The 13,205-nt window shown below is 36.7% G+C and overlaps 1 protein-coding gene across 12 annotated transcripts in view; it reads right to left on the bottom strand.

Annotated features, from left to right (window-relative positions):
* The window catches only part of NPAS3 (neuronal PAS domain protein 3), a gene marked incomplete at both ends in the record, with an annotated part of 883,378 nt that overhangs the window by 600,287 nt on the left and 269,886 nt on the right, over positions 1-13,205 (bottom strand). For 9 of the 12 annotated variants that reach the window (XM_080707501.1, XM_080707502.1, XM_080707503.1 and 6 more), the window contains one exon: positions 11,421-11,665. In XM_080707501.1, the coding sequence (XP_080563627.1) occupies positions 11,421-11,665 (245 nt within the window). Of the gene's footprint in view, positions 1-11,259; positions 11,311-11,420; positions 11,666-13,205 lie in introns of all 12 variants that reach the window. The other 3 variants (XM_080707497.1, XM_080707507.1, XM_080707508.1) reach the window with 1 other exon arrangement.

Here is a 13,205-nt window from a genome sequence, read left to right as displayed (position 1 = left end):
CTCCCCAGAGACAGCTTCCAGACTCTGTAATAGAAGGTAACTCAAACGGCTGAGTTCTCAGGCAGGTCCAACTTTTTCAGATAAGAAAACAGGTCAAAGACTTGTTCACAGTCACAAACATCTGAACTCAGAAATATTCCATTGACAAATAATTTTCTATCAATAATCCATTTTAAAGACACTAAGATAAATGCTGCAGTGGGGCATGCCTGCAATCCCAGCAGTTGGGACGATGAGGTAGGAGGATCCCAGGTTCAAGGCCAGCCTCAGCGACTTTGTGAGACTATTTCAAAATTTCAAAATAGGGGGGAAATAAAGGTCTTGGGGTATAGCTCAGAGGTAGTATACACCTGTGTTCAATCCCTAGTAACACACACACACACACACACACACACACACACACACTACTACTGCCACTGCATTCATACAGTTTGCTGAATCCACCAGCCTTAGGCATGTGGACTACAATTTCATTTTAGGTTGTTAGAACTCCCTATGTATGGACTACATGGGTCCTTCCAGAAGTCACATGTTGAAAGCGTGTATCCCCTATGTAATGATTCTTGGATGTGGGAGCTTTAGGAAACAATTTTCATGAGGCTGGACCCTTAATGGATGAGATTAGTGAAGGGACAAGGAAGAAGGAAGACATCAACTCATCAACTATCCTGCCCCCTCCCTTCGTCCTTTCCCGTCTCCCTTCCCTCCTCTTTCTCTGTATGATATATGAATCAGGAAGAAAGCCTGAAGCAGACCATCGAGAACCGGACCATGTTGGCATGTTGGCACAATGATCTTAGATTTCTAGTTTCCAGAATGGTGAGAACTAATGTTTGTTTCTTAAGCTAGGCAGTTTACTGTATTTTATCATAACGTCAACATCGACACAGACACCCTCCAGAAGTGCCTACTTTTAATCTCAGTAAATTATTATTGTTCCTTTTCCACTGGAGATGTTCATACAGCAACAAATTCAGCAACTGGTGGGCAACAAGGAAGTGGAGTCTGATTGCCTACCAGATGTAAAAATACAATAGAGCATAAGCTGAACAAATTGTTAACAGATTTTTCTGCAACTTCAGGAGCTCAATATCCACAGAAGACACAATGAAAATCACTTTAGGTCAGGTGTCAGCTAAGCAAATATCACTGCACCACTTTATAAACATCCCTGAGAACACCCAGAGTGAGGCTCACCTGCATCTGCTTCCCTGTCGTCCTTGCCCATCTCCCTAGAACTCACTGGGTTTTATGCATCTTGTTGTGCTATTTTCACGTCTCTTTTCAAAATGGAAAATGATAGCAATTTTGCTTTTATGCTAAAATCCTTGTAAAAACCTGGATACTATTCATCTATTTTTATAGAAGAAAGCCAATATTTTAAAGTATTTATATAAAACCCAAACTGTGTACACAGTCTGTTTTCATCATCAGTGCTGATATTCAACACAGCCTTATTTTCCAAACTGTAAAATTATATATGAGTGATGTGCTTTAATTACAAAACATTACTGAAATTTTGTTTGTTTCTCGAGTGCTTTGGGAAGTGGCAACTAGGAACGCACTGAATTTCAGCGTCTTCCAGGCACCTCATAGAATAGCTCTCTCCCTTGAAGCATTTAGCTCTAACATCTGGTGACTGACCCATCCTAGTGATCAAGAGGACAAGTCCACAGCAGCCAAGGCCTACTGACCATGCTCTGGTCCCTGAGCATAGGCTGTGAATATTAAATTGTGCTATATCATTTAGCCATCTTTCCTCACTTCATTTAGTCAGGGTTTTGGAGATCTGTTAAATTCTATCTGCAAAATACCAGGTCAGCTTTACCAATCTTGTTCATTGTAATTCTGATTATAATATTGGACTCTTGAGGTACAAATCTCAAATGTATTTTTCTAATGATTTCTTAGAACTGATCCAGCTACAATATGCCTTTAACCATCAGTTAAATCAGAACAACAACTAATAAATCATATGGGGAAACAGGTTAAAATTATTATTTAACCCAACTGACCAATTATTTGATTAGTTAGGTAAAACAATCAAATAATAGTCCTATATAGACACTGTTTTAATAATGTTTCTTTTCAATGATATCATGAACCTAGAGAAAACTATATGAATAGCCCTAGTTTGAATCATTTGGTTTATTACATTGAAAAAGAAGCCAAAACAATGAGCCAAATCATGTCAATGATTTAATATAACTTTATACTCTGATTTTTCAATAATATATACAATGTAGAAAACAATATACATGTATGATTACCCAGTAAATTATGCTAACACCACATCTCTGGCCAGAATACACTAGTCATGCTGGCCATTGTAATGAAGAGACATATGACCTTACATTAGCTCTGAAGATGATTTAAAAAAATATAACCTCATCCATGCATTTTCATAGTTATAAATTTTAAACAAAGACAAAAAATCAGCCTTCTACAATTAGTTGTATGCTTCCTATCACGATGGATTCTTAAAAAGTACCATGGTCCCCACTAGTTCTAAGGCTGTAGCAGGAACTGACAACATATGGCTGAACATAGGTTTATGTTCATGAACCATATATGGTACATATGTTCACATAGAGTGTCAATGGGAAAAAGGAATCTCAGTGATGTATCACTACATGCAAAATAAAACCTCTTCATTGTGCAGGAAAATGGTCTAAGCCAGAAATGCAGAGCCCTATATGCTGGTCCCAACTTAAGTATTGACTTTATTTTTATCACTCAACTTCTCTCTACTTTGGTTTTCTCAGCAAAACAGCAAGAGGATTGAAACAGGTCTTAATACAAAAATTCTACTGGCCTTCCTTTCCTGCCCAGGTTCTGACATTTACTGACATATTATGGACCCAGAAAGGATATGAAAAGCTACAGTTCATCAGTATTCAAAGCCACATTAGGTTTTTTTTTTTTTTTTTTTTTTTTTTTTTTTTTTTTTTTACAGATGGAGGTCACCACATGTTTATTAAGGCACAGCTAAGACTTATGCGCAGTATCTAGAAAGCCGTTTCTAAAAATTAAAGCCACACTACAATTTCAATCATATAAAACAGTCAGAGGTGACTCCTTCTTTGCTGTGCCCGTGAAATATTGTTATCTGCCGAGGACTGAAACTATATATTGTGCTTTGCAAGAAGTGATAGGGCTAACAAAAGCACAATGAAGAATTTCAGTTTCAAAGAATAGAGCACATAAACTTAGAAGTCCTAAATAAGAGAGTGCAATATGGTATCATGCAATATGACAGGATACCATAACTAAAATATTATATTGTCAAGAACTTTTAAAAATAAGTTAGATGCAATAAAGAATATAAATATATTCCCTAAGTTTTGTCAAGAGAGTCAAAACAACTAAAAATATAAAAAGTTCCAGATTTATGTTTTGTTTGTATCATATATTTGGAACTTGATTTATTTGGTTTAAAATTGCACTGTATACTGTCTTATTTTCCTATCTCTCACTTGTAAAAGAGTTTCCTATCTTTCATGATTACACGTTCAAATTTTTATAAAATAGGAAATTTTAGGAAAAAGAGCTATATCATTTATATTGAACCCATAGCTCAAAGCAGATAGAATACTTTCATGTATAGAGGAATTAAGGAAATATATATTAGCAGAATATGAAAAGTGAGAATATGTGGTTTTAGAAATTATTAAACAGCTTCAAAATACCTACTGGTCCAAGGCCAACCTAATACAATACTTGTAAAATCCTTTCTACAAAATTAGGGTTTTGGAGTAGAAGCTAAGTAATCATCATCATCTATACCAAAATCAGTGAGAAAAATGAGGGCTAAGACCTGATCATTACATAAGTCACATGACATGTTAAATTTTATTAAATGTTTCCTACCATTATTTATTAATTTTACCTTTGTTTTTCTAGGAAACATAAAAATCTTAAAGGCAAAAAACTTAGAAGACTCACTCAGACATGGCACTCATATCTGTTGACCAGAAGCTGTAGTCTTCAGCTTCCATCCCTCTGCCTCCACAACACACGAGAAGCTGTAGGGCAGGGACTGTCAGCTCCTTGTAACTTCTACTCTATTCGTGTTTATTTCTTTTTTCCCCACACTATTCCCCTCATTCTCCCTAATTTTCTCCCAAGTTTCCTCTTTTCTTTTTCTTTATAAAAATCCCAATAGAAGATGGTGGAGCTCAGAACATGATACCCCAAAACTCTGCATGTTGACATGCTGAGTACTTTGAAATCAACGAAACAAGAAGGGCCTTGGAAGTAACATGCTCTCTCTCCTTCCTTCTTTCCTTCCTTCCTTCCTTCCTTCCTTTCTCTGTCCTCTATTTTTCCTTCCATACGATTTTAGAAACTAGAACTTCTCTGTCCCAGGGCAAGCTAAAATACCTAGAAATGTCACTCTCTTACTCTCACCCTCCCCCCAACCCAGAACCCTTACATGATAGGTACCATGCTCTATACTTAGAAAAAGGAAAGCTACACAGAGAGGCTGACAAGAATCTGAACGAGAGAACCTCCTGGATACTGCCCTGAGTTGTTACTATCAGAATATATCCTTTTTTTAAAATTGGTGCATTACAGTCACACATATTAATGGAGTACAAGATGGTAGAGGCATACATGCACACATCATTTGTTTAGCCCTTTCCTTTGTCTAATCACTTTTTCCACATGGACGTCCATTCTTCACTGAATCTAAGCCTAAAAATACAACATTTTCCCTGGGCTTTTGAGTGTTCATTTCTAAAGACATTCACATCACATAAAATTTTCAGTAAATAAATGTTACACTTTGCTCTTGCTAACTTATGTGTTTTTGTTATAGGAATGTTGGCTGTGCCCCTTACGGTGGATAAGGAAAGGGTATTATCTTCTCACTCCTACTCATCCAGTCAAATGAGGGCATATATAATGACACATACATAGCTGATGGTATTTGGCACTGCTAGAGAAAGTGAGATGAGGGTGGAGAGGGGAGCAGATTGATGAATCTTGACATAAGATGCAAGAATATATGCATGCTCTGTGTCCACACTTCAAAAAAATCTACAAAGAATTTCTCATTTCCATTTCTCCTTTTTGGCAAAGTGTGTGTGTGTGTGTGTGTGTGTGTGTGTGTGTGTGTGTGTTAGAGATGAAAATAAAACATAAGTAATACACTTTATATTACTGATTCCTACTCTTTATCCTATACCCACGTTGTTGGCTATGTTTCTTGGCAATATCTACCAAAAGAGGTACTATGTACTTATTTGTTCCTAAACTTTGGTCTTGTAAATACAACTTGCTCTGACCCAAGAAATGTGGGCAGAAATGACAGAGTCAGGTCTGAACCACAGCTGTATGATGTGATTGCTTTTTCTCTATCAAAAGCTAACAGGTACACCTGAATATTCACGTATTTTCAGTCACCACTCTTAAAACTATGCTTCTTTTGAGTTAGTATTTGGAATTGAGAGTAAGTCTGGTTTCTCAGTAATACAAAATGCACTTAGAAACAAAAATAACCAAATTCTTTGACAGTTGTATGTAGCAAGAAACCATTAAGGCTAAATGGTATTTTCATACTGAATTAGATTATAAGTCAGTAGGCTAGAGCCCACCTTTGTAGATATCAGGCTTTTCATAATAAATTATAAAACTACAAAGAACCAAAGTCTCAGAGACATACTTTGTCATCCTTACGCCTTTGTCAAAAAGCCCTTCCCAACCAGCATCAGAGGGGGATGACCATGGGCAACCATGTTGATAAAAACAGTTGCTTGCCCTATCATGGTACAAAGTAAAAGGTTAGTTTTTAAATGAGCTCCTTTCAGAAGTCATAAGTTCACTACAAATATATAAAAAATAATAACATGCAATCAAAATGTGTATGTCTAATAAAAGGCAATCATATCACATCATGTTCCTATATATTAGGAAGACTTGGTCCTCACTGCAAACAACAGTGGGCATGGCAGTTCAGTCCTTGCATGGCTTTGTTTCCATTTGGTGCCACCACTGACACTGGATTGAGGCAAAAGGAACTAGGACCAAAGCAGGGAGTCAGTTTCTCAATCTACTGAGCATCTTTAGTAATGAGAATAGGAATCAAGAGAAAAATAAGTTTCCATCTTTTACCCTACTCCACTACAAGAAGGGTTTGCTCAGAACCTGAGTGTTCAGTCTGGGTTCTCCCATTTGCCTGTGCAAAAGGAAAGGAGGGATGTGACAGGCAGAGTGTACATGGTCATGTAGCACATCTAAACACTTTCATCTTACAAGATGTTTCAGTAAGGAGGAATAAGACACTTGTCTCAAGCATGAATGTTACTTGGTAGGAGCAAATACAGGTCACCACATAGCAAAATACCACAACAGGAAGTAGACGAGCTTCAAGCTGTGGAGACCAACACCTATCGCTCTAATGGTCTTGGAATGTCTACCTTTCTACTAAAGCAGAACTCACCTTATAAAGTGCTTTCTAGGTTTTGAGGATAACCACCATAATTTTAAAACAGTGTCACTAGACAAAAATAACCTATATGTAGTTACAAATATGGCTATTTTAAATGACTCTACTAAGCATCATTGTTTAAATAGGGGATTGGTCTTTGACAAAGGATAGATAATATGTTGTTTACAGGAAGACTGAAGTCTCTCCTCTCTGGGAAAATCACAATTGAATGTACAATAGATGCCTGAAATTGTGAAGGGAAATTCTGTGTATTTCTAATGAAGCTCTTCACTAATGTGTTCAGTCAGTTTTAATCACCAGTTTTCTTGCATATTTTTATTGTTCCTTTCTGAGAGCTAAGGATGTCTTATATTTTACATATTTTAGTATTTCTGGCTGTCACCCACATGAGAAAATTGTTGTTTAAAAGCTGCAGTGTTTAAATTGAAATAAAACTTATGCTCAAAATAGTAAATATTCCTGGATTAATAGAGTTGCAGCAGACATACTCCAAAAATTGACTGAAGTCTATGATATTAGAAAGACAGAAAATTTATCTAGTTTTAGCAAATGTCAAATCAGCAGCTATTGCTTTTAAGATTAATAAAAGATATAATGGTTTCTAGATAGCCTCTAAATAGAGATTACTATGAATGGAGAAGTGATTTACCAACAGTCACCACAATGAGATTTCTTTAAAGGTTACAATCATCAGTTATTTAGCTGAATGAAACACTGCTGGGAAAGCCTGGTCATTTCTTGAATAATGCATAATGTTCATTGTAGATTTGATCTGTATTATAACAATACAGAGATTTCTAAAATAATGGAAAAAAATATCTGTTACCTTCCCATTGCTTAACGTATCATTTCCATGAGGTAATTGACTCAGGACATATTACACACTGTCACCTGAGAGTGCTTCCAGCAAGCATAACTGGCAATAATCTGTATACAACGGGCATCACAAAACAAACTCATCAACCTTTATAGACTGTTAGGAAAAGATGTGATGAACAGGGTGCTGAGTGAAAGACCTTTCAGAAGCAGTAAATTAAAAAGATTAAACTTCTACATAGTAGTATGGGACATATTTAAATTTAAGCTTTGAAATTTAATTATTAACATGATCAACTCATCGTATAAAAAATGTTGCCTATACAGTGTAAATACTTTTCATATAAATTTCCAAATGCCTTTAGGTTTATTCAACAGACTTCTTGGAGAGGCACAAAGTATAATGTCTATCGTTTTTATTGTTGGATTATGAACTGCACTTCACATGATGCTGCAGGCTATTTATATGAGCTTGTTTATCCATATGAACTTCTTCAAGGGCACAACATGGAAGACCTTAATAAATTAAAATGAGTTTCTTTTGATGTTGTTGTTTCATGAATGTTTGATCAGAATGAGTAGCAGTTTTGCATTAAGGAACTAGAGTCAAGCAATAAATTGTACATATATTGTACAGCAGAGCCAGCTTGCAGAAAGTGCCCACTGCATTACTAGCAACTTTCTTTTTTCAGGTCTGAGGATAGAACCCAGGGGCATTCTACCTTTGAGCTACACCCCATCCCTATTTTTGATTCTTTATTTTGAAACAGGGTCTTACTGAGTTGCAGATGGCCTCACTAAATAGTTGAGGCTGTCCGCGAACTGCGATCCTCCTGTCTCAGCCTCCCAAATGCTGAGATTACAAGTGTGCGCTACAACGCCAGGCTTTGCTAGCAACTTTTCAGGGCCCAGGGAGACTGTATGGAGTCAGCATGCTTTTGTTTTCAGTTCTAGCCTATTGCCAATTTATTACTAGTGGAAACATACATGTAGCAACTTAGATATTCTGCTGTCATCTGGCTGGAATTGTCTAAATACGGAAATCTATTATCTCCTTCCACGATCCCAACACCTACCCTGGCCTCCTCTTTTTCTTAGCGACATTTGATACCCTTGCAGAGACTGCCACACTCAAGGGAGCAGAGACCATGGCTTATCTGCTTATTCACCTTAATCATAATAAGTATTTATAGAGTTGAGTTGGTTGAAGGCCACAAAGTAAAAATGAATTATTAGTCACAGTGTAAAGCTGAAAAATTTCTCACCTGGAATGTTTGATGTTGGTGATACAAAACAAATGTCATTTATAGAAATACGATATGAGAGACAGAACACTAGATAGAAGTGCAAGAAAGCTGGAATCCTGCCTCAGATCTGTTAACACTTCATTGTAAAGCCATTTCTCTTATCTGTAAAATGAGGGAACAAGTTCTATGTGATCTAAAAATGAACATCTGCAAATGGTCACAATTCTAAACATATGATAGGCTATCATCAGAGTAGGATGGAAAACAATGGAGCTCTTGAAGTGTTTTATTTAACACCACCAGTCCACTCAAACTACATTTAAATTAAAATAAAAAATAATTATGCCCAATTGAACTCCAGTCTATCAATTTATTTCAAATTGAATAACAATATATTTTTCAAACTGTATGATTTTTAACCTGTTGAATGAATCATTTTATTGTGCATGATTTGGAATAAACATGAAGGTAATCTATGTCTCCAAACTAGAGTAAAAAATGTCAAGCATATGCTTATTTTATAGAATTATTTTCATATCTTTAGTTTGGGAGAATTCACTACTATTTTATTATCAAGACAATGTAGTCAAGGATTACCAAATTGATATGCATATATACACAAGGGCAGAAGGGCTAGAAGAGAACAGAAGTGCAGTGCCTTTTTCTGTCACAGACTCTCTGCACTAACACTGTGTCCTTGAAAGGCTCCGCCACTGTGCGTTCTCCTCGTACCCTGAGCAGTGGACTTCAAACCATGGCCTGTGGGCCAAATTCAGTGGCTGCTGCCTGTTTATAAATACAGTTTTTACTGCAATACAGCCATATCCTTTCATTTACTTAGTCTCTGATTTCATGCTATCATGGCAGAGTTGAGTAGACTCCAAAGCCTAAAATATTTACTATATGGCTCTTTACAGAAAATGTTTCTCAACTACTACTCTAGAGAAAAATAACCTGTTAATATTTAAATTCTAAAAAAATATTTAAATTCTAATTTGCCTCCTCTCATAGGCATAACCCAATCTTAAAGTAAATATATATTGAGAATCTCTTATCTGAAATATTTGGGGACCAGAATTAATACCAAGTTTAGACTTTTTTCACATTTTGGAATATTTGGATACATATAATGAAATATCTTGGAGATGAGATCTAAATCTAAACATGAAATTCATATGTTTCACACACCTTATACACAGATCATGAATTAACTTTATAAATATTTTTATATTCATGGTATGGAAGTTCTTAGTTGTCAATGTGTCAATGCTCAAAAAGTTTGGGAGCATTTTCATATTTAGGATTAAGGGAGGTACACATGTGTGTACACATACCTGATCACAACTCTTAGTATGGAATTGTAGGTTATCACTGCTTTTGACCCTTCAATTCAATCAAAATCCTATAAAAATTATACCTTCCTATAAGTACCCTTCCTTATAATAGCCAAGACTACTGAAGCTTTTCCAAAGGTATTGGCAAGGTGTCATAATGTAACTAAAGAACCTAATCCACACACAAATGCCCAGTTTCATTCTGTGCTCACAGGTCTAGATACAAGTTTGGGACTAAGAATCTAGCAGATTCTTTAGTCCATATGCCTTGAACAACACACTTTTTAAGAAAAAAAAAAAATGGCTAGCACCACATACGTATCAGTAAATACCGCATGCATATTTTTTTGTGTGTGTGGGTCTGGGGATGGAACCCAGGGGCATTTGACCTCAAAGCTACACCCCCAGCCCTAATTTTTTATTTTTTATTTTGAAACAGGGTCTCACTAAGTTGTGGAGGGCCTCACTAACTAGCTGAGGCTGTCCACGAACCGCGATCCTCCGATATCAGCCTCTTGAATGCTGGGATTACAGGCATGTGCCACCACGCCAAGTTCCATGCACGCATATTTGAATGTTAAAAATACCTTGTTATTAGGAGTTTCAGAAATATACAAGAAAAAAATTGTCCATTACCAGAATGAAAAAGCCTAACATTTAAAAATAGTAAATTTAAAGAATAACTGCATCAAGGATTTGAAAAACAAAAATATGTTTATAACTTTTAAGCAGTATGTCTATAGAGAAACATGAAACATTAATACATAGATTGAAATCAATCTAACTCAAGTGAGATTAGTCAGTCACAAAAATAAGAAATCGGATGCTTTCCCTAATATGTGAAAGCTAGGGAGAAATGGGTAACAGGAGGAACTACAGGTGAAGAAGGGGATCCTATAGAGGAGCAAATAAGGTGACCTAACTGAGGGGATGGGAGGGAGGAAGAGGGAAACTCTCTAAAGCCCATCATGTACTTAAACATATCAAAGTCAATCACTAAGCCAAGCATGGAAAGGAAGGATGGGAAGGAAATGGGACGGGAATTGGGTAAGGGCTAACTGGGTGGTATGTGCATGTATGTCTTCACAAGTCTTTTATCCCCTTAAGATGTATGACCACAATGTAAAAATAAAAAAAAAAAATTTAAATGCCTGCTCCAGTTGGACTCTGATTCCTTTTCTCTTTGTTTATTTGAGGCAGAACATATTAGTTCCACCCTGTAGCAGACATTTCCATAGTCTACCCATCAAATATTATATGTACATATTATTATAACAAATTAAACGCCAGAATCACTTCCTATGTAAATATTTTCATGTTCACTTCTTTGAATTTTATATAAAGTAACAGTATACTTAGGCTGAGACTTTTTTGAAAATAAGAAAGAAATAGAAGAGGTTTATTTCACCTTCACATGGTGTCTTTCTCATGCAGAGTTCAGATTTCCACATTTGTATCCCTTTAAAGGATTTGATATGCAGGAAAAGAAGAAAGGACGATAGTAAACATTTCATCTTAGAGAAAGCTACGACCACCATCCTCCTCACTGAACAGTGGCCTAACTCTTACCTTTCACTGATGTGTTGGGTGGAGGGCCTTCCATTCGCAAGTTCCACGGAGGGTCCCCCTGATTAGCAAAGTCCCTCATTTTCAGATAGCTAATTGTAAGTCGAATGATGGACGCCTTGTCAAGCTGGCTGGTGATGGCTGCAGGAAGAGGCAACAACTTGGCCAATTCATAGAATTCAAAATTTTCTTTTCCCCGGCGGGACCGAGCAGCATCTCGCGATTTCTCCTTTCTCAATGCTTGTAAACTGAAATCAAAATAGTGAGAAAGAGAGGCTTAGGATAAGGGATTCTGGCATTAAACAGAAACTGCTCCTCCCCCAGCAAGTCTACTGAAAACTACCTCAGAATTCAAGGGCCAAAGTAAAATGAGTCACAGACAATGTCATTAAATTCTTTTTTTTTTTTGGTACTGGGGATGGAACCCTTCCTGGCTGAACTACTAGACCTACTTTATATTTTTATTTGGAAACAGGGTCTCCCAAACCAGCGCAGCTGGCTTCAAACCTGCCCGATCCTCCTGTCTCTGCCTCCCAAGCTCAGGAATTACAAGCGTGCGTCACCACGCCCGGCCCAATGTCATTAAATTCTTTTTTTTTCCATTAAATTCTACCTCTGATTTTTTGTCATAAACTCAAGTTCATTGAGTAAAAATAAAAGTTTGTTTGTTAGGTTCCCCCTCCCCATTTTTCATGTATTGAGATACAGTCATTGTTTCTAAGACATAGGCTTATGGGTGCGGCTTAATATTATCAGTTATAAGTAATTCAAAATATTGGGCTTCAATTCTTATGCCTATTCTCAAGCTAATGATTTGGTTCATTCAACTCTCATCACCATTTGAATCTTAAGCCATCAAAAGGAATCATTTTGAAAAGTGTATTTCAATTATAATCTTGGGGAACAAAAGGTAAACACAAACATGAATCACTTTGACAGAATCAACAAATAAACTGTTGATATGTTTCCAGCCTGCAGTAAGGTTCATGACACCTTCAGTCATATGAAGAAAACATCAGGTTGAAAATAAAGATTTCAATGCAACTTTCAAAATGTGCTGGTATCTGGTTGATAAGAGAATACTGTAATTCTTTATTAATGGACATGTATTAGTAAATGGATAGATTCTCCAAGATACTAGAGAATACATTGCCCAAAAAATCAAACTTTAGGATAATATAAATTTAATGTTGAAAGATAAATCCCTGTCTGGGTTATTAAAATTTATAAACATTATAGACATATTACTTCACAGAAGAGGCAACAGGTGGGATTCAGCATTTTCCTTTAACTATTTATGTGCATTTCTGTTTGAAGTGGTCTCACATTGCTGAGGGCAAAATCTGGCACAACTGAAGTTGTGTGAGCATGTGATAGGAGAATCCCACCTCCTCCAGGTCCCACTGCTTTGTGTCAGAGAGATGTATTCAGAATCACACTCCAGGGATAACTAAGTAGTAGTTATAATACTAAGATACTCATAAAATAATTTCAAAGTATCCACATCACTGAACTCTGAAAGCATTTAAAAATCTTAGCATTCTGGCTTTCCTTTTTAGGATGCAAGTGCACACACACACACACACACACACACACACACACACACAGAGAGAGAGAGAGAGAGAGAGAGAGAGAGAGAGAAGAAGAAGAAGAAGAAGAAGAAGAAGAAGAAGAAGAAGGAGGAGGAGGAGGAGGAGGAGGAGGAGGAGGAGGAGGAGGAGGAGGAGGAGGAGGAGGAGGAGGAGGAAGGAGAGAGAGAAAGAAAGAGAGAGAGAGAGAGACAGACAG

Source organism: Muscardinus avellanarius (genome assembly GCF_963383645.1).
Source record: "Muscardinus avellanarius genome assembly, chromosome: 12".
In the NCBI taxonomy this organism is placed as follows: Eukaryota; Metazoa; Chordata; class Mammalia; order Rodentia; family Gliridae; genus Muscardinus; species Muscardinus avellanarius.
The sequence above is the reverse complement of the archived record's forward strand: the minus strand, read 5'-3'. Positions and strand labels throughout refer to the sequence as shown.